Source organism: Heterocephalus glaber, unplaced genomic scaffold (genome assembly GCF_053883595.1).
Source record: "Heterocephalus glaber isolate CG9 unplaced genomic scaffold, H.glaber_assembly_v1.0 deba00001538, whole genome shotgun sequence".
In the NCBI taxonomy this organism is placed as follows: Eukaryota; Metazoa; Chordata; class Mammalia; order Rodentia; family Bathyergidae; genus Heterocephalus; species Heterocephalus glaber.
Window position 1 is genome coordinate 18298809 of NW_028258333.1, and position 22260 is coordinate 18321068.

The window sequence follows — 22260 nt, forward strand, 5'->3', positions numbered from 1 at the left end:
ATCATGGAAACTACTGCTGAGATGGGTTCTTCAGCCTGGATGACCGAGTATTACCAAGAGCAGAACTTCCTACTTGTCTGTTCAGACAATGAACAACAATTAAACTAGTTGTATAAAGCCACTGAGATTTTACATTGTTTGTGGTCACATCATTATCTAGCCCAGCCTAACTGCTACAACCTTAAAATGGAATTTTTACAAAATCCCTTTTTCAATGTCTCATCTCATTATTCTCTATTTTCCCCACAAAGTAGCACATTATCAGATGATGATTTGTTTTTTAGTAAGTGGCATTAATATAATAAATTCTACACATATTCTTGCTCTCATAATAGGAGCCAAGTTCCATTTGTGTGTTTTTCAAATATCCATTATTTTAGTAGAAACTAGAACCTTTCTAGGTTACTACATCCACTTGGAAATCTCTGTGTTAAAAAGTTCAGTTAACTCGGAAAGAATCCCAAGGAGAAAGAAAATGTTGAGTTGAAAAACAATGAGAATTAGAAATTAGAATTATTCAACTTAAAAAACAAATGGCTAAGGTGATTTGCTGTATTTAAATAAAGAAGCACTATTACTTGAAGAACATAAAGGAGCTGCACTTAGAACCCAATAATATCAGAAAAAAATTGACCTGTTTTCTGAGGTATTCTTGCTTAAAAAAAATTTTTTTTAAGATATTTTCAGCTTCATTAGTTGTCAAGTACTGGAATGTGTGACCGGAAAAGGTTATAAAGTCTTCTCCAGTGATTTTTATTTAAAGAAAGTTAATTTAAGCATAAACCCTCTATAGCGATTAAGCAAACTTTTAGAATTTCTTTTAACTAATTATCTTAGAGCTACCTAGCAATAAAGATAAACTTAACCTAACTTTAAAATGCTGGTTACTTTGGGGACCAGTTAAACAAATGTTCACGTCAGCTTTAGGAAAATCTAAATTCTCAAATATTATACAAGATGATAATTGTGAGAGAAATTATGCTTTTTTTTAATACCATAAATTTATGGTTTAGAAAATTTTCAGAACATTCTATACAGTAGGTGTATTTGAGGAGCAATTAGCCACTTTAGCAATCTAAAACACAGAAGTCAGTTCAAGGATATAGCTTTCTTAACAATGTGCTCATAATACACCATAATGTCATTAATCAAGCAGCTACTGTAGTATATGCCCTTACGGCACATGTCATTATATTGCTTTGTTATCTAACACCTAATATTTATATTACTTCTAGTCTATACTATTGTGAGTTTTGACTTGTACTTACTTTTTATTCTCCTTGTATTACAGGCTTTTAAAAATGTATCTTTCTCCCTTGTGTGGTTGTAATATCTTTCAGTATAAAGGCTGTATATAATCATCTTTATATCACTGTGACATCTACCTAGTGCTTTGCATATTGTGGGTGACAGTCTGTTTGTTTACATAAATAAATGATTCCGTAAAGTATTCTTAATGCTTCCCTTTCCACTCCTAAATTCCACGTCCATAGGTATCATCAAGACAGCTTTGCACAACATGGATCGAGAAAACAGAGAGCAGTACCAAGTGGTGATTCAAGCCAAGGACATGGGCGGCCAGATGGGGGGACTATCGGGGACCACCACAGTGAATATCACGCTGACCGACGTCAATGACAACCCTCCCCGATTCCCTCAGAGTAGGAACATCTGATTGAATGACTTTCTTCTAGGCATTTCATAAAATTCTAACCTTAAGAATGTTTATTTTCCACTGTTGTCATTATTGTCAAAATTCACAGACTTAGTAAGAACTGGCACTTTTATTAAAATTATTAAAATGAGTTGACAACACCACTTATGCTCAGGAAGTATGAACATTTATGTTCTGCCATTGGTAATTAGCTAAGCGATTTCCGATATGGCTGTAGTTTTGAAAAGCAACATCATTATTTTCTTTTTCCTTATTAAAAAGACTACCAGAGACATAAATTTGCTTGTGCAGAACATATGTATACCAGCATGCTGCTATTTGTTAGGAAAAACCTGACTTTATGCTTTGTGAACTTAATCAGGCATGTAATCTCCTTTAAATCCTCACAATGCTTCGTAAGGAAAGGATTTATCATTTTCCTATTTCTAAAAATATGACTCTGGAAGCAACTATGTACTTAATCCATTTGTAATCATAAATAGTTTCCTACATTATGGCTAATTGAGACACTGAAATCATCTCTAAAATCATTAACTTTTATGATTAAATAAAAAGAAAGAAAACATACCTGGGACCATAGACTTTGTATCAAGCAGCACATAAGACTCTTTCCTCTTGCCCAATAGGAACTGGTTTTAATGCAGTTTATCAGCAGGAACAAAATCTCATTCTGACCAGAATCTCCTAAGAAAGTTATCTCAATCAGTGTATAGAAAACCTACTTATTTTATCAGGGAATTTTAAAAAGATGGTCAGCTAATATGAACTTTCGTTATAATGGAGATTCACATGAATCAGTAGGAAAGAGTTTAATCCTCTTTGGTGTTTTTCAAGGATTTAATCAGAGCTAGCTAAATGCAAAAACAGAATAGGTAATCAACTATTTTTATATATAATAAGTAGAAGAAAAGTTTTATGGGACATAAAATTTCCCCCAAAGAGGCCTGAAAATATCAGGATAACCAACATTTTGCCCAAAAACCTCATTTTCAGTATGGAAAGATCCTGGGAAATAAGGGTAATGTCATTCATTCTACTCTTTCTTCACATAGCCTGTGACTTGTTGCTAGACAATGTGCTAGAGCAAGGGAACAGAGACTATAGAGTGAGGCAAGAAGCCCTGAAAATGGGACTTGAATGCATTGGAGAAATATAACCTATTTTATGGGTATACAAAGAAAAAGCCAATATTTAGGGAATTGATATTATTGAAGACCTATACTTTAGTGGTGTCACAATCTGTTTTTTTCTAAACTACTCAAATAAATGGTTGAATTACTCAAATGTAATGAGTAGAAATAGAAAAACTTGTTTTTACAACTTTATTTTATTTAGTTCTAATTACATGCTGCCTTGTCAGGTTTAAGCTAAAACTTACATGTCGTTGCCTTAATTTTGCAACATGAGGACATAACAAAAGTGTTTATCTTTGAAATGCTGGACAGGTTTTGAACTAGTAATTAAAGAAACCTATGCATAGAAAAATATTGTAATAAAATTTAAAAGAAGGAGTTATCCAAAAGGAAAAATAAAAGAGCTCTATCATACAGTCTTTTTATCGATGTCCCTAACTCTGCAACTGGCTGTAGCTCTCCATATGAGTAAATGGATGTCTACTTGTATATAGTCCCCAAATTACTATAATTTACTTCTACCTTCCACTAGTCTGAGCAATGGCAGAAAGAACTCTTTTGAAGAATACCTAGTAATTGACTTCAAGACTAAGTTCCAATTAAGTTTTCTCTTCTCTCTCTTAGATTACATTCAGAGAAGGCTTCAAAACCTTCTGCTCCCTCCTCAAGCACTTCAGTCAGTCTCAGTCACACCATAAACTCGGAAGCCCGTTTATGGGACCAAATATATATATATATTTGCAAGGAGATAAGTCATAAAACAGAGAAATATTCTTAAAATCATAGTAGCCACAACGTAAGGGGAAGAGAGCATCATTTATTATTTTAAGAACTTTTAAATATGCTTTTAAAGAGAAGACAAATCTGCTTCAATCCACTGTGATGTTTTATAGGACCATTAGAAAATGGGCTCTGATTTTACAGTAGTCCCTCATTAGCTGTGGTGCCACTTGCCGCAGCCTCACTTGCCCATTGTAAACCACAGTCCAAAGATATTAAAAAGAATATTTCAGACATTAACATTTCACATTTCAAATAACTTTGATTGTAAGATATTGTTATAATTGTCCTAGGTTTTATTATTAGTTATTATTAATTTCTTACTGTGCCTAATTTATAAATTAAACTTTACCATAGGTATGTATGGTATAGGGAACACCATAGTATACAGTGTATAGGGTTTAGTACTAGCCAGTTTGAGGCACCCACGTGGGGCTTGGAACATATTCCTCACGGGAAATGGGGATTAGCTTATTTTGACAGAGTATGCTTGGTCTGTGGTTTGACTCATATCTATCTGGTAATTAATAGGTACATATCAATTTAAAACTGCTGAATCTTCTCCACCGGGTACACCAATTGGCAGGATCAAAGCCAGCGATGCTGATGTAGGAGAAAATGCCAAAATTGTGTACAGTATCACAGATGGTGAGGGGCTGGATATGTTTGATGTCATCACTGACCAGGAAACCCAGGAAGGGATTATAACTGTCAAAAAGGTAATGCTATTTCTTCAATATCATCGGAATAAACACACTGTTCTCTGATCCGTTTTCAGGTTCTTGGGGCAATTCACATCTCACATAAACATTTCCTTTAGATTCTTAGTCTACCAAGTTTTTGTTTTTAAAACCCCAATTCTAATTATACTGATATCTCATGGGTTGGTCTTTAGGGCTCCAAAATAATATTACATATTCATGAATTCTATAGTTTAAGCATATTTTTACTGAAGTAAATAATGTAAACAACACACATTAAAGCACATGAAATAAATAACAGAATTGAACAGTGAATAAACAGACAATGCTACCTATCACCTCAAGTCCTACAGGTGCAATGGCACTTAAAACAGAGATCTCTGCTCTCCTAGAACTTGCAGGCCAGAGAGGGAAGGAAACAAAGAAGCAAGCAAATAAATGCACAAATGTGTAACTGCATATTGTGATACCCGCTTTAAAGCAAAAAGGATAATGTAAGGAGTGATCCAGACGACCCGAATTCGAAAGAAAAGATATATAAAGACCATAAATTTAAGTAACACAAACTTCCTGTGGCTTTTAGCCACTTTCTGAAACACAGTGATAATAAATCTCTTACGTGCTGAACTTTTCTTTTCACCAATGTACTTCTGCATGATTTTGCCACCAAAATTTTTTAGTACCACAGAGCAGTATACCAGTCTGACAAAAGTTAAAAACCAGTAATAAATTTGGCACCTTACAGCTAAAAATGTTAATTCTGGTTAATGTTTTAATGATTTCCCTTTTATCCTATGTAGTGCAATATTTTCTCCCTCCTTTAACACATTGTTATGTTTACTGGTAAATATAAGCATAGGTGGATGTAAATAACAAAAAAAAATGTTTCCTCTTAAGAAAATGTCTTAATATCTGGAAACATAATAAAACATGTTCCAGTGACACTGGAGCCAATGTTTTCTACCATAATGTAATTAGGAAACCCATTAGTGTGCATTAACCTTTTTAATTTTCTTGGTGCTTTATTAGATTCGAACTGAAAGTTTGCCTAGCCAACTAAATCACATTCACTATCATCTTGATTAATTTTGTTTCTAGTGAGCCTTGTTATCATCTAAAACTAAAAGTCAGTAATAAGCCCTTGGATTCACTGTGTCTCCAAAAACAAAAGGACTCTTCCTAAAGACCCTTGACAACCATACTCATTCCTCTCTTTGGTAAATAAAAACTCCAATTCCCTTATCAGGATACCATTCAGAATATTATACTAACTCACACAAAATAAATCTTAACCTATTTTATTGGAATAAGGAAGAAGAAATCGTGATGCAGAGCTAGCTGCACCTTAGTCACTTGGCGGGGGCGGGTGTTACCATCCCCACCCAGGTACAGTGTTTTAGTTTTAATGGAGCAGAGTAGAGACCAGGTACTGGCAAGTTTTCAACACAGTAGGTCTAGTTAGAGCCCAATGTGAGAAAATCTGACAGAATAGCCTACTACATATTACCAACATTCCCATGGTGACAGCCTCAGATCAAATACAAGGATTACCTTAAAGGAGGGGGTTAGGCTGTAGCAGAGTCCTGCTTCCAGCTTCTGGGGGGTTGTGATGCCTGCTGTGCGTGATAGCTAGCATCTCAGCACCCACTTAAAGAACAGCAGGCATGGTTTCGGTCCACACTTTATCAGGATTATGTGGCAGCTGAACCTCTCCATAGATTGTGTAATAGTTTGCCTCCTAATGGTCTAAACTGTGGGGAAAACTTAATTATACCTATATTTACTTTCTCGGGCCTAATATCAAATTAATGTATATTGATTTCTGTAAGTAACAATCGCATTCCTTTATCAGAGATTTGCACACATGCACCAAAAAGGTTCATGAATTGGCTTTCTGCATCTTGGCTGCTTTAAGCATGTCGCTTTCCTTCCCAAGCTCTTGGACTTTGAAAAGAAGAAAGTATACACCCTCAAAGTAGAAGCCTCCAATCCCCGCGTAGAAGCCCAATTTCAATACCTGGGTCCATTCAAAGATTCAGCCATGGTGAGAATCGTAGTGGAGGATGTCGATGAGCCGCCTGTCTTCAGCAAAGTAGCCTACATCCTACAGATAAGAGAAGATGCTCAGATAAACACAACCATAGGCTCGGTCACAGCTCAAGATCCAGATGCCCCCAGGAATCCCATCAAGTAAGCACACCTCTGCAACATGTCTTTCCTAAGCCTCAGTTACGTATACGCAAATGCCCACCTGCACATTAGAAAAAGAGAAATCCCTTTTTTTTCAATAACACAGTTCCTGAAAACCTACCCCAAATAGCACCTTTAAATCTCCTTGCTCAGTGCATAAATACTATTTTTGCAGCAGCATAAACCTACAATATAAAAAGTTTTAAAGAAAACAAAACATAGGGTGACCTGCAAGGAGTTTACTGTTTGCATAGAGGTAGTAAAGCTGATGCAGTTGAACAGCCTTGGTTTTTTTTTTTTTTCAGATTTCAGCTTTTTCTATGTTTTAAGATTTATCAGAGAGTGGAACAAAGAAACAATCCAGACACTGGGCTTGAGAGCCTGTTTCTTAAGTATTGAAAAAACCTATCATGTAATAGAGACAGAATTAGTCTCTATTTGGATGTGCAGTTTTTCCGCTTGTAGTACAAATAAAAATAAGAAGTATTTCATGCTATATCTGTGAAATCTAGGGGAAGCTAATGAAGTAGAATCCAAATTTATGTCCTATAGGCACCCACTGCTCTCCTTGTACTTTCCTGCCACTTTAGTTGTAAATCATGCTGTCAGAAAGCCTCATTGCTCTTTGGGACCACTGATACTTTGAGTACTGTAGAATTTTATGAAAATACTGGAGTCAACCACCCTCCAGGCTTCAGCCAGTAGCCTCATTGATGAAATGAGAAAATTCCAAACCAAAATGCCATTGTGCAAAATATTCCCCATAAATAAAGCAGGAAGATTGAAAAGTTACAGGAATTCTTGCCAGTGAGTCCACAAGTGCATGCTGGGGGGAGGGGCAGCTGTTTTCTAACATTTTAGCTGTTGAATCTCCTTTGTTCCAATGAAACCTTATGATACTACTACATCTAAAACTCAGAAGTGCCTACCTTACTTTTAGGAAGTATTGTTAAATCAATGGGCAGATAAGACTCCTGACTTACCATGCTATGGCAATACCTATGACACCTTGAACTGGACTATGGTCAGGCCAAAGCAGCAACGTGTTAGGTCCATGGATCAAGTATTTCTCTCTCTATACTTGATACTATTAATAAGGGAAATGAAGGGTGGCCTTCACTTAAATAGCACAAATAATTTAATTACTTTCACAACTATTCTCTCCGTTGGAGTTTGTTCTAACTTCCTAAGGAAAAAAATCTTGGCAACTCAATGTCAAGCCCAATTTATAAGTGTTAGTACTAGAAGTTTATAAATATGAGCTTCAGTTATCTCTTTGATAGATCAACATGTTTTGGATTTGAAGAGATAATGTCTTTTGGGAATTTAGGCTCTATTTCTATATCTCTGTTACTTTTTATACCAAATAGCATTTTTACTCACTGCATTATTTTATGTTTTATAAAAGAAAGTAGTTAGCTTGTCAGATTTGGTTAGCTGTTAGTTAATTTTACAGTTTTTTCCTGCCAGCCTTTTCTTGGTACATATGGATTTGATATATGAATATAGGTTTAAGGCCAGAAATACACATATATCCATTGTATATAAATGCATGTTCAAATGATTCCTTTTATAGGATAAAATTCATTCTTATGTTTGGAAAGTAAATCTATACATAGTTTTGGGTTATGCTGGACGTAAATATTGAACACCTAGATGCTAGACAATATGTTAGATGATAAATAAGAGAATTCTCCCCCCAAAATCATTTATTATTCTGTAGCCATGTTTAATTCTTTAATCGCAAAAATAATTTTCTTCTAAAAGCTTTATCACAAATGCTTTTTGATATTCATGGAAGAAACTTATGCCACTATAAATACCTGCTATGAAAAATTTTCATCCAAACATACTTCCTTTTCTAACCCCAAATCTTCCTGACTTAAAGATATAGTAGAAGACAAACTTGTTAATCATAGAATACAATGACGTCCTAGGGTTAAAAAATAAAGAGCTCCCCAAAACAATGATCTGCTATAACCATGATGGAATTGATTGCCTTATTTTTTAATGGTGATGATTACAATTAATGTTATTGGACAGTAAATATCATTAATAGAAATTGAAACTGCTGTGAAGTAAAACAACAAAAAGCAAATAAGGTTTTGTATGCAAGCAACTTTCCTAAACAATACAGGTAGTTTACATTTTCTATTAATTCTCTAATTTCCCAAATAGGGAAAAATAGTGTACATTTTGGCATTTTCTAAATAGTTAATCTCTCTTTAAAACTTAAAGCTGCCTTCAATTTAAAACTTCCTTACCACTTACCCTTTATTCAAGGCTTGATGTAAAAATGTGATCACTTGTAAAACTTGTAACTTAAAAGCAGGAAGCAAGGAGACAAAGCATGATAAGGATTACTGCTGTATATAATTATAACAGCTTATTAAGGCACTAAGCAGCACTTCTCGAGCTTGACATTTTTCATGAGAAAAAATATATTCATAGATTAAATTATTAAACTTCTCACAAAGCTTATGAATATTGAGGCTTCCTTTTTGTAATTAACTATATAAATATAAATATTTATCATTCTCAAATTAAAAATGAAGAGAGATGATCAAGCTAGTTCAAGGCTGTTGCCTAAATTTTTAATAAATGGTGACCCACAACAGATATGGCAAAAACAATAGCTTTTTCACCTGTTTTAAGCCTTTTGATAATAAAAAATTAGTTTATATACCTTGAACACAAATTCCAACCTAACCTGATATCCATTTCGAACTTCATTAATTTTCTTTAAAATCAAGTTTAAATACCTTCTAATAGTTGAATGTCTATTTCATTTAGACACCTTCTAGATGACAAAAATAAATTTTATTAAGACAAAATATATCATTTATAACTCACCACTTATGTTTTAAACAAAAATAATTCCTTGAAATAGAATCTTGGACATTGTATACTATTCTAAATCAGTAACAACTTTTCTTACAGCAATAATAGTAGTTCCACATGGGCCTAACTAGTTAGGTCATTTACTTTATATTACTTCTAAGCTGACATTTTTAAACCTCTTATCGTAAGTTTTCAGACTCCAGCTGAAATGAGCAGTTATTTTTCTAATGTCTTTAACATATCAACTTTCTTCAAAGTTTTCTCTTTAATGCTCTTCTCTTATAAACATACATATATAATTCCCCCTTACATGGCTATTCAAAAAAATAGTCACCAAAATAATTAATTGATTAAAACTAGTAACAAACATTTATTAAACTAGTATATTTATTAAACTATTAAAACTAGTAACATTTATAAATAAAGTAACAAATATCAGGATTGATGACTCATTTCTTCTTTGGCTCCTAAAATGCTGCCCTTGGTCTCTTTAATGCTTCCAAACTCTCATCCTTGAATATCTGTCCGGCTCTTTCTCTATTCCAGGCACTGTTCTAGTCCTCATAGGTACCTGCTCTTTCATTTGTCCTGTAGGTGACTCTGTCCTTAACACTTTTCATCCTTCCCTGGGTGTTTGCTTCCTGAACAGTTAAATAAGAAATCTAGGTTGTCAGTCTAGATCTTTATCTTGAGCGTCAGAATAGGTAGCTCCTCCTAGACTTACCTGTGTGCTTCAGCCTCAAAATATCAAAAATGGAACTTAAGATCTTTAAATCCTGTTTCTCACTCCTTGTTTATTAACTTATATCAGCACCATCCAACCATTCTCTCAATTTAACCATTGATCTTTGTTAAATGATTTAGATTCTGGCACTTCCCTGCTGGGAAGAGGTTCACATTGTGCTTAAAACAGATTCGCACTGTGCTTAAAATAAAGCTCACTTTGAATGTAACCTAGTAAAACCACTAAGGAAATCAGTATGCAGAGTCTTCAAAAAAACTAAAACATAGAAATTCCATTTGACCCAACTATTCCCCTTCTGAGTATCTTCCTAAAAGAGTTAAAGACATCATATCATATTGATATATGCATATCGATGTTTATAGCGGCACAAATCATAATAGCTAAATCCTGGTAGCAGCCAAGATGAACAGATAGAGAAAATGTGATGTTTTATCCACAATGGAGTACCACTGTGCCAAAAGGAAGGGTACATTTCAGTCATTTTTAGGGAAACGGATGCACTTTGAGATCATAATGCAAAGCGAAATAAATCAGACACACAAGCTCAAATATTGCATGGTTTCACTTATATGAGAAACCCAAAGCATAAATAATTTAAAAGCCAAATTTTAAAAAGACAATATGAAACAAGAAAATAGGTCATTTGTAAATAGGAAGGAGACAAGCCAAGAAGTAGAGGTGGGAGGAAGTGGAAAGACTTAAGATGTGTGGTGGACGTGTGCAAACTTCCCTTGCTGAATGAATCAGGATTTACTGCAGACGTGTACTAAGAAAAAGTTAAAGATAAATAAATAAAATATTTGCAGATCAAAATCTAAAACACAATAAATCCCACTTTCCTCCTATGGCCAGCTCATCCTTCTGTGGTCTGGACTCTGGGTCTCTCCCTCCGCAACTCCCTCCTCACCTCAGCCATACAGGCATCTTCTGTTTCTCCAACCAGATTATTTTAAAAATGAAATGGATAGTAGAAAAATAATCAATACCCTATATGTTCACACAAACACACATTTATTAAAATCTTGAGGTTCTTGAGTTAAAAATATAGTAATTACTACATAAACCTGATGCAAATTTCATATTTAAGAAAAAGAAACTGTAGGGGTGATCCACAAAATCATGCAACTAGTCTATTGAGTTTATAGCAAAGGCCTCAATTGTAAAAATCTAATTTCCCAGAATATTTTGCTTCATATGAAGGTACAGATATTTAAATATGCACTAGAAGTAGAAAAATGAATATAACATATTCTGGGAATAATTTTATAATGTGAGACTACCAAATGCAAGGAAAGCCTATTTAAATTCTGCTCTGCATTTTCAGGTACTCTGTAGACCGACACACAGATATGGACAGAATATTCAACATTGATTCTGGAAATGGTTCGATTTTTACATCGAAACTTCTTGACCGGGAAACACTGCTGTGGCACAACATTACAGTGATAGCGACAGAGATTAGTAAGTCCAATCTAGTATTACTACTGTCCCAAATGATGGAGCGTGTGTCCCGGGAAGGGCTGAGGGGACACAACTGGAACTCCTCACCACGTATTGATGACCCTGCTCAATACCTATTGAGGGGAAGAGTCCTGAACGATCTACAGTAATGTCTCTTCCAAATATGTGCTTGTTCATTCATAAATGAGCAGGCAATCTTGCAGGTTTTGCAGTTGGGAAACAATAAAGGAATGCATCTCTCAAATGAAACTAAATTTGTACTTATTGGATTTGATTCCAAAATGCTTATAAGTTAGAACATTGCAGGAATAGTTGGGAAAAATGGGCCCTCGGTTAGACATTGTGTAGGGGAGCAGGGGACAAGAGGAATCAAATATCTTTAAAATGTACGCATTGTTTAGAAATCTTTTGGATATTCATTCTCTAGCTTTCTATAGAATTTCTATTTTCAAATCTTTATAGAATGAAAAACACAATTATCAGTTCTCCAAAGTGTTTCAAATTGAGGAATACAAACCATCAAGTAGTCAGTAAAATGTTTTGAATAAATTTTGTGGTACTCCTCATGACATTTAAGGCAAAGAAAAAAAAATGTGCCAAAAGAACACTTCAAATAAAATGATTATACTCCATGAAAATTAATGTGAATTATAGGCACAATGTATGGGCTGAAGCACATAAAATTACCTTTAAAATAATACTTTAATGTTAAAAATAGGCTTTGAATTATAGCCTTTTTAAGTTTTGTTCTTAATTCTAAAAGATCTAAACATTTTTATCTCTGTTGGATATCTAGTGTGAAATAGTCCATATCAAATGGCTTATTACAGTCATATTTTGTCAACATAACTCATGAGATTTGAAATAGCTGAAGCATATTGGGTGGGATAGGAAATAACCAATCCAGGCAAAATGAAGCTCTGCTCTTTTATAGGGATAAGGACACCTCAGTAGACATTTGTTAGATAGGAATTTGCTCTTCAGAATTTATGCCAAGGATTGGTGTGAGTATACCAATAACAATGCACCCTTAAAGCTTTAAAATTACAAAATGATTTTTTGTTGAAAAGAACCATTTTCATTTTTAATTGTTTCTCATTATGCTAGATGAAAAGCCTGGGCTTTGGAGTCAAAGAGATCCAAGTTCGAACCTATGCTCACCTCCTTAGTATCTCTGTAAAAATAGATAAATTACTTAGTTTCTCTGTGCCTCTGTTTCCTCATCTATGAAATGGGGCAGCAACTGTATCTACAACAGATGAGTCTAAAGATTAAACAAACTCGTATAGCAAAGTTCTTAGCATGATGTCAACCTCAAACTACAAAATTAAGGCGCAAACTAATCCTTTGGTTTCCTGGTAGTCCGTTCATTTGTCTTTTTCTTCCTTTTGTCCATATTTTTCCCCATCTGCCTGTGTCATTGGCCTCCTAGAAAAATCTACTTCTAAAACACCATATTTGTTTTATTTGTTGTTACCATAGTGTTTAGTATGCAAGTGTACTGCATCAACACATGTAGGCATTTCCAGCAGGTATTTCCAACTCTAGAAATACCAGATTACCCAGTTCTTCTTTTTGGTGCCCACATTGATATTCAGTGTCCTTGGAGAATCTGTGCATGAATGGGGATGAAAGGGTTCGTGTTGTCTAAACAGGATTGGTGATCAACATGTAAATGGCTATTTCTTTCTTTTTGGTATGTGGCAGATAATCCAAAGCAAAGTAGCCGAGTACCTCTATATATTAAAGTTCTAGATGTCAATGACAACGCCCCAGAATTTGCTGAGTTCTATGAAACCTTTGTCTGTGAAAAAGCAAAGGCAGATCAGGTGAGTTTTGTAAGGTAGTACATTCAAATTGAAAGATTAGTTTAGATCTTATAATAATTCAGATGATACAGAAAGCTGAGAGCTAGTTTTGAATTATCTATGAAGTGAATGCTAAGGAGATTAATACCATAAATAAGAGCCACGACAAATGTTTAACTTGCATAAGAGAACAAACAGTTTTTAAGAACTGGAAGTTCGTGAGTCTCCAAGACTGATCCTGATTCTAAATTAGTCTTACATTTTTATTAAAATACATTAGTCTCAGCATTATTGGAAAAATCTTTATTGATGAAGAGATAGTTTAATTACCATATGTACTCAAAAATAATAACTAGAACATATTTTACAATTGCCTATATTTCACAGTTTTGCTTATTTACATTGCCCATCTGTACAAGTAATACAAATTCATGAATGTTTTACTGTTTTACCCAATTTGTCGCCACCTGAAATAGGACTTTGCTACCAGTGATATAAAAATTATGTTGCAGTTTGTCAAAATAGAAGTCCACTATTAAAGTACATGGGAAAGTGGGAAGCGGAAGTTACTATGTTTTATATGTTAATTTTCTATTTTAGTTTTCTGCAAATTGGTAGCTTATGGACATGTGAAGTTCTAAAAGGTTGACAAAGAATGTTTCCATTTTCTTAAATTTCAGTGTTGTCAAAAATCATTGTGATCTTTTAGAGCTTTGTATTACTCTGGCGTAGTTTCTCAGCCAGGGCAATTTGGGACCCTGGGTACACTCGGCACTGTCTGGAGACATTTTCAATGAGCACAACTCAGGAGGGCACTAATCGCAGCCAGTGGGTAGAGACCGGTGCTGCTGCTAAACACCTCCATCCCCCAAAGATCCCCACAGTCAAGAATTATCCATTGTTCTATGGCTTTCTACCCATCGGTTCTTTGAATACAGTGGATTCATTTGTAAGGTTTTGAGAGGTTATTATTTTTAATTAAAATTAAAAATCATAAAGCCAAACATTTTACTGAAAAACTGTAAGAAACACTTGAGTTATCAAAATGTTATGGCTTTCATTTCAGTTAATCCAGACCCTACGAGCTGTTGACAAGGACGACCCTTACAGTGGACACCAATTTTCCTTCTCTTTGTCCCCTGAAGCAACCAGTAGCTCAAACTTTACCATTCATGACAACAGAGGTAAGCAATCTCTAGTTACCTTCTCTATCAATCTATCTCTGTCTCTGTTGGGATCTATACGCGTATCTGTGTCTATCTCTATGTCCATCAATTCTCATCACAATTGGTTCAATATATAAGGTGATAACCATATGCACTCACCACTTTGCTTTTGGTTCCAGACAACACTGCGGGAATCTTAACTCGGAAAAATGGCTACAATAGACATGAGATGAGCACCTATCTCCTGCCTGTGGTCATTTCAGACAATGACTACCCAGTTCAAAGCAGCACTGGGACAGTGACTGTCCGGGTCTGTGCATGTGACCACCACGGGAACATGCAGTCCTGCCATGCGGAGGCCCTCATCCACCCCACGGGACTGAGCACAGGGGCTCTGGTGGCCATCCTCCTGTGCATCGTGATCCTACTAGGTAAACTGCTTCTCCCTGCATCCTATCTCCCCTTGGTGAGGGGCACACACTGTCACTGTGACACTCTAGATTTTTCCGCCTCCCCCATTAAGGCATACAGCCTGATCTAGGTGAGTAGAGTTGTATGCTGAGAATCTGTGTTGTTCAAACATGAACTCGTTTTTGCTTGAAAATGGCTTTAGAGAATGAACAGATGTGAAATTTGCCCGTGTCTTTGCTTTTGTTCCACCAAAAAAGTGTCTTGTCTATCAGACCAGAAATGGATCTCAGGGGGATTTGAGGGCAATATAAATATGATTTGTTGTTTGATACTTAAGTTGGCAAATACTGTTAAATTTTAAAGAGTGAAAGTTGTCCAACATGGAGTGTATGACGAAGGCCCTTTCTACAAAGGTAAAGTTTAAGATCAATGGAAAAGTGGAAAGAGGACTGTGATGACTTTTTCTCTCTCATACATGAAAAATGAAAGCATGAAATTTTCTTTAACCCAACAAACATTTTGATCTACCCACTTCACTGACTGCCTTCGTAGGTTACTACATGCCTAATGTCTATTATTTTCCAAGTCTCAAAGATAAATAACTTCTGTGACTAAAGAAACAAACTGGGAATCCAAAAGAAATGCAATAAAAGTGAAAACTGAGGTCTAACAATGATTCAAATGAAATATTTAACTCTAATCAACCAATTAACCCAAAATGTTGAGCTCAAATTGCTCAAGGGGCCCTTGAGCATTTATGAACTAAAAAGTCAAATATTAGCTAATGCAGCCCTTCCAAAAGCAAATGCAAGACTTGTAAAGTTTGCATATATAATGAAAAAACAGAAATTAGAAGTTAGAGTTAACCTAGATTACAACAGGGAAAAAAACTTAAAAAATAAAGACACAGTCACTTCAAGAAAAGTAAAAGACTTGCATGTCTCCAAGAAAAGATGAAGAATCCCTGCTCCAGAGCTTCTCATTCCAAATCCCTGTTGCTAATTATAACAGAAGCCTTGAAATTCAACTTAGAGCTGTGATTCTCTTTATCCACTAAAATTTGGGCAAGTATTTTAAGATGAGGATAAATAAAAACTACAAGTGAGCAAAAAGACAGATCAGTGTTCCTAAGGCTGTAAGCCTATGATATTGTTTGGAAGGGAAGGGCATGAATATTCTTTTTGATAAAAAGGAGTATTTTTAGAAGTCCTAGGCTGGCAGGGCTGTGCCCCAGTATTAGTGCTGGGCTCTTTTTATGGTCTAAGAAAGAAAGCTATCTCCCTCCTACAAGGGACTCCTAATTTTCTCATCATTGACATTCTCTTTTGCATTTTCTTGCTTCTAACTTGCTCTCTCTTCTGCTTTCATTCCCTTCCTCCACTAAATTCACTCTCTTCATTATTCCCAATTGGCCTCAGTGCCTCTCACATCTTGTTTATCTCTTGGGAATCCCATCCCTGACAGATGTGGAGAAATGGGATTTAACCTGAACGAGGCTCACACCATAAGCCAGATGCAGTGCAAGGAGCTTTACGAATGTTTATCTCACTTACTCCTCAGAAGCACCTGGCATATATTTATCTGTATCTTAAGTATGAAGGCTGAGACCCCTGGATGTGAAGTCACATGTGTAGCAGGTGGTAGAACTAAGTTCCAAGCCTGGGATTTCACCCCTCAATGCTGCACTCTGCTTTTTGTGTCACTTTACTGACAGCAGAGCAGTTTCCAGGGTGAGAGAGGGGCCAGACTTAATTGGGACAGATGGAGAAAGTGAACGCAAACCCAAAAGCTTGTCAGAGAAGGAAAGCCACATCCATGTATAAAGAAACCCGGATTTAAGAAAGTAGACAAGAGCCTGAGATGTAGCTCAGCAGTAGGGCACTTGCCTAGCATGCATGAGGCCCTAGATCAATCCCCAGCACCAGCACCAAAAACACAACTAAATATATAAATGGATCATATGAACTTGTTTTTTATAAAAATAAAACAATAGAAACATCCAAATAACAACTACATCTCATATCTCTATGGCACTTTAGAGTTCATAAAACTTTCACATTTATTAACTGCTTCCTGGTGATAGCGCTGGGCACTGTATTATTCCTCCTCTTCCTCGGATTAAAAACAGTCTAGGTCACACCAGGGCTGGGGATTTAGCTCAGTGGTTCCACTGCCTGCCTAGAAAGCACAAGGTCCCGAGTTTGATCCCCAGTACCAAAAAAAAAAAAAAAAAAAACCCAAGGTGGAAGCTTGTGATGTAGCTCAGTGAGAAAAGCCCTGGGCTCAACCCCAGTATTACCAAAAGCTCACACCATTGAAGTTAACCTAGATCTGCTGATATTCTACTTTTATGATGAGATTTGAGCACAAATTTGCCCAATGACCCCTCTTCTAAAAAAGCTTTATTACCATCCTCTGGCCCCAGGTGGGTGGGGAGAAGGGAGGCTCAGTTCCTGATAAGGGTACCTCGAGGTATGTCACTGTTTTAGAATTCTTTGCATTTGATTAGAAATCAATTTATAAAAGTTAACTTTCAGAAACGCCTCACTTCTAGACAACTAAAAATTCCATTCAGATATGATTACAAAAAATAAAAAAAGATATAGGTAGTTTTATCTGAAGGAGAATTAAGCTGGGAGTAAATGCCTTTGAATTTTTGAATGTGCCTTCTCTCTTCTAGATAGTTGTGCTTTCATATGTCCATAGGACTAACAATAAGACATCTGGGTGTCTTAAACTGAAGAATTGAAAAACGGTGAATAACTGCTGTCTTGCCTTAAATGACTGAAATAACTCATGCACATTAGAGTGCAATTCCTTGAGGGACAATTGTCTTGGCTTTGTTTCCTAATCCCAAAGTCTGTCCTTACTTACAACCCTGTTTTGCAAATCTATGTCATGATCGCACTGGAAACCATCATAAGAGGTAGATTGCAGCCATCCCTCAGCCCAGAACCCTGCAAGTCTCCACCTCCACCCCACTCCCACCCACCGAGGCAAAGGTGAAAGAGGCACAGAGGCCTCCATGGCCTCTTGGGGCACAGCCCTTCTCTACTCCTGTCCTCTCCTTGGTTCCTCCTAGTCCAGACCCCAAGTCTTCTGGATGCTGCTCCAACAATGGGAGTCATACCCACCGTGAGGGTCTTTCCTGTAGCTCTTTCCTCTTTGCTAGATAACTCCTTGGGTAACCCTCGTATCTTTGTTAAGTGATGCAACCTCCCTTCAAAAAACATGAGCAGCCCCTGGAACACGTAGAGACGCCACTCCTCCTCCTCCTCTCACTTCACTTTTCCTTGTTTACATTGCACTGACCACTTTTTAATGATTTCTCTCTTGGTTTTGCACATTGTTGATTTTCTGTCTCCATCCACCATTCCTTGCACCCCTGCCAACTCTGAGAGCAGGGCCCTTTATCCAGTTTTCTCAATGATAGGATCTAGAACCACACCAGGCACACAGTAGGCACTACATAAATATTTATTGAAAGGATGGATGAATATCCTGGATTTTGTGACAAATGAGTCATCAGGATGTTCTCTGGCAGCACCTGAGAGTGTGAACAGTCACAACCACACACTGGAAAATGGCAAAATTACATCTCTTTTGGCAATAGACAGTAATCCAAATATGTTTCAAGCATGGAAATTAAGAATGGGGGCTTCTAGGGTGAAAAAAATAAGAACCAAGAGAGATTATGTAAAGGTGCAAATTTCCAATGATAAATGTCATTATATTGTATACCTAAAATGTACCAATGATTAGAATGAATAATCGATAATGTAAAATAGGAAGAAAAGGTCCAAAGGGGTAGGGGTAGTGGGAGGGGCAGGGGAAAGGAAAGAAGGGAAAGGAAAAATGATGAGAAATGGAAATAAAGTCTTTGTAAATAGGGAAGGGTGGAGGGGGTGAAGGGAGGGCTAGGAAAGGGGAAAAAATAAGAACCAAGATGCATCATGTAAAGGTTCAAGTTCCCAATGAGAAATGTAAATGTGTTGTATACCTAAAATGTACCGATAAAAGAATTTAAGTAATAAAAAAAGTCAAAAAAAAAAAGAGGGCTTCTTAATCTGACAGACCTAGATCTGAATGGCTTGTACATGTGACATTTCTATGCCTTAACTTTCTTTTATGTAAAATGGAGTTATAATGATGATACTTTCTTTGTGGGGTTATTATGATAATTAATTGAGATTCAGCTTGGAAGTTGCCTAGAACAGTCATTGGTATAGAGAAAGCATTCAATATGTAGGCAGTTATTAATACTATTAATGTCAGAATTATAATATATAGACACATCGGTAGGTATCTAGGCATCCATTATTATACAGATAGATGCACTTACCCACTAAAAAGCCATAGTTCTGTAAATCTTGCTGCAAAATTTCAATTTTCATGACTTATAGAACTGGAGTGTGTTATTAGAGAGATATTACAGAGATGTTACTGGTACTTCCTATAATAAACACCTCTAGACAAACCTAGCTTAATAATATGTTTTCCACCCTGGATGGCTGTTTTCTTTGGAAGCTGTTGCTATATGTTTATTTCCCACCCATAGGTCCATTTGTAGATAGATGTGTCTCTCTACAAGTAGCCAACTTTGTTCTACCCAGCCAGCTGTGAAAAAAGATCAGGAGCTATTTAAACACAATTCTTGCTTTGCCTCTAATTTGTGTTAGAAGGAAAAAAATGAAAAAAGCAAACATTCTGGGTATCAAATGAGAGAAAAAGAACCTTTGAAAAATAAAGAATTCTCATTTAGAAGTGTTTGTTTTATTTAGTCCAGGCAGAATAATATAGAATGTGTGCTACGATGTGCCCCCATTTTAATCGGCTGATCTTGAGGCCCAAAAAGCCTTTCTGGATCTCAGCTTCTCCAAGTATTATCTGTAATGATATTTCTTTGTATGGAGAAAAAGTAAGCAAACATTCACATCTCTACTTTGGGTTTTAAACTAATTTTACACCTTTTCAAGTAAAATAAAAAATAATGCATAGTGCAAAAGTTATTTTAGATGTGGAGTTATGCAAACCCTTCAACACATCCCCAAGGTGCCAGCCTTGTCCTGAAAACCAGTTTCAGAGCATTTTAGGTGTTTGGCATAATTTTGCACTTTTATTGCAGTATTTTCTTTGTGGCTGAGCTTTTTTATTGTTTTAGTTTTTCTTCCCGTGAAACTAGTGTGCCATTTCAAAGCAAAAAAAAAAAAAAAAAAAAAGAATTACTGACAAAATATGATGGTGTTTTATCCTCTACTTAAATTATAACCTTCTTTCAAATATTTACTCCATTTTTTGGATCCTGCTTTGAAAATGGATGGAGGCAAATGCATCCTTACAGAAGTAAAAGTTGAGTCTGAATTTCTTCAAGCACTTTCAAAACTTCACATTGGAGTATGGTGTTCTTCCCGGCATTAATTGGGCAGCAAATTAACTATCCCTTCCCTTTCTGTTTTGTTGTCTGCTTCCAGTGACAGTGGTGCTATTTGCAGCTCTGAGGCGGCAGCGGAAGAAAGAGCCCTTGATCATTTCCAAAGAGGACATCAGAGATAACATTGTCAGTTACAACGATGAAGGTGGTGGAGAAGAAGACACCCAGGCCTTTGATATCGGCACCCTGAGGAACCCTGAAGCCATAGAGGACAACAAATTACGAAGGGACATTGTGCCTGAAGCTCTTTTTCTACCCCGTCGGACTCAACAGCTCGAGACAACACCGATGTAAGAGATTTCATTAACCAAAGGTTAAAGGAAAATGACACGGACCCCACAGCCCCGCCGTATGACTCCTTGGCCACCTATGCCTACGAAGGCACCGGTTCGGTGGCCGATTCCCTGAGCTCTCTGGAGTCTGTGACCACGGATGGAGATCAAGACTATGATTACCTTAGTGACTGGGGCCCTCGATTCAAAAAGCTGGCAGATATGTATGGAGGGGTGGACAGCGACAAAGACTCCTAATCGGTTGCCTTTTTCATTTTCCAATATGACACTGAAATATGTGAAGTGGCTATTTCTTTCTATTTATCCACTATTCCGTGAAGGGTTCTCATACCTGTTCCAAAAGCCAATGGCTGCAGTCCGTGTGGATCCAATATTAGAGACTTTTTTCTAGTACACTTTTATGAGCTTCCGAGAGGCAAATTTTTATTTTTTAGTGCATCCAATTAACCAAGTCAGCTCAGTAGGCAGGCACTGGAGGAGTGGACAGGGAGCTGTATTTTCACTTTTTCTCCGAGGCCGGGTTTGGAACATGCTGGTTACCACTGGCCTGGCGCTTTACTACACTCCATTGCCTCGGGTCAGCTGACTGCCCTAACTGTACATTTCACATGCTGATGAGATAAAGGATTCTGCTTTAATGACAAAGACATAGTTTTAGTTTAAAAAAAAAAAAAAGGAACAACTGGAGAGTCGTTCCTGTTATATCAGCTCACAAGGAGATAATAATAAACTACGTAAGGATTGCGAGGGTGTGTATTTCTGTCACAAAGAATTTTAAATGGCATTCAGCCGGTCTTGTTTGTGCTCTGAATACTTTATCTGGCAGCAGCTACTCAAAGCATCAAATCCACAGATGCTTTCAGATCCTTTTTCTCTTAAAGAATAGAAGCATATTAAATTGTAACATTCAAAGATAACAATAACAAAAAACTTAAGACGTCGTTCCTTGCCACTAGGGCAAAATGTGTTACATATAGGGCATGCAAAAGATTGCCTTTGCACCATATCAAGGGAAAGAGAAAATGGCTAATAACGTATACAAAGGAAATACTTATATTTTTAAAGTTTTGGCCACCAGATGTATCACAGATCTCTTGAAATTCTTTCAACAACCAGCAGGCTAATGACCAATCATCTAGTTGTTTAAAAGTTCCTGAAGGATATTTTTCTGGGACAAATGTTAATTCCTTGTATGTAGTTGTCAGTATTATTCTACTATACCTGAAAGTAGCAGAGTGAAGTACGATAATTCTTATTCCTCAGAAACTGCTTACACAATTAACTTGACTTAGTAAGAATAGATTAAATTAAGCTCAAATCCTACTCTTGGAGTTCAAGGAAGATTGCAGTGCCAGCCACATTGGAACCTAATGCTGTGCCCCTCACATCCTGAACATCTACATGCACATACAACATAATAGATAGAGATGAACACTGAAATCACACTAGAAACATATGTATTCCATGATTGGAAGGTGGATACAAAGACACAACTAGGATCCCCTTCAACACAAGTGTTCAAGATTGTAATTAAAAGGATAGTTGACCTTCAAAAGTATTAATATTCTCCATTGTTTATAACTTTGCTTCCATGGCAAAAGGATGGCAAGCCTACCATCCTTGTC

The 22260-nt window shown here is 36.3% G+C and overlaps 1 protein-coding gene across 1 annotated transcript in view; it reads left to right on the forward strand.

Moving 5' to 3' along the window:
* Window positions 1-21047, forward strand: part of Cdh6 (cadherin 6) — a 140062-nt gene extending 119015 nt beyond the window's left edge. Inside the window, 9 exon segments of the mRNA XM_004848668.3 lie at window positions 1494-1661; window positions 4120-4307; window positions 6226-6479; window positions 11390-11526; window positions 13234-13355; window positions 14401-14518; window positions 14680-14931; window positions 20383-20607; window positions 20610-21047. Of these exon segments, the coding sequence (XP_004848725.2) occupies window positions 1494-1661; window positions 4120-4307; window positions 6226-6479; window positions 11390-11526; window positions 13234-13355; window positions 14401-14518; window positions 14680-14931; window positions 20383-20607; window positions 20610-20872 (1727 nt within the window). The 3' untranslated portion in view covers window positions 20873-21047.
* The last annotated feature ends 1213 nt before the right edge of the window (window positions 21048-22260 follow it).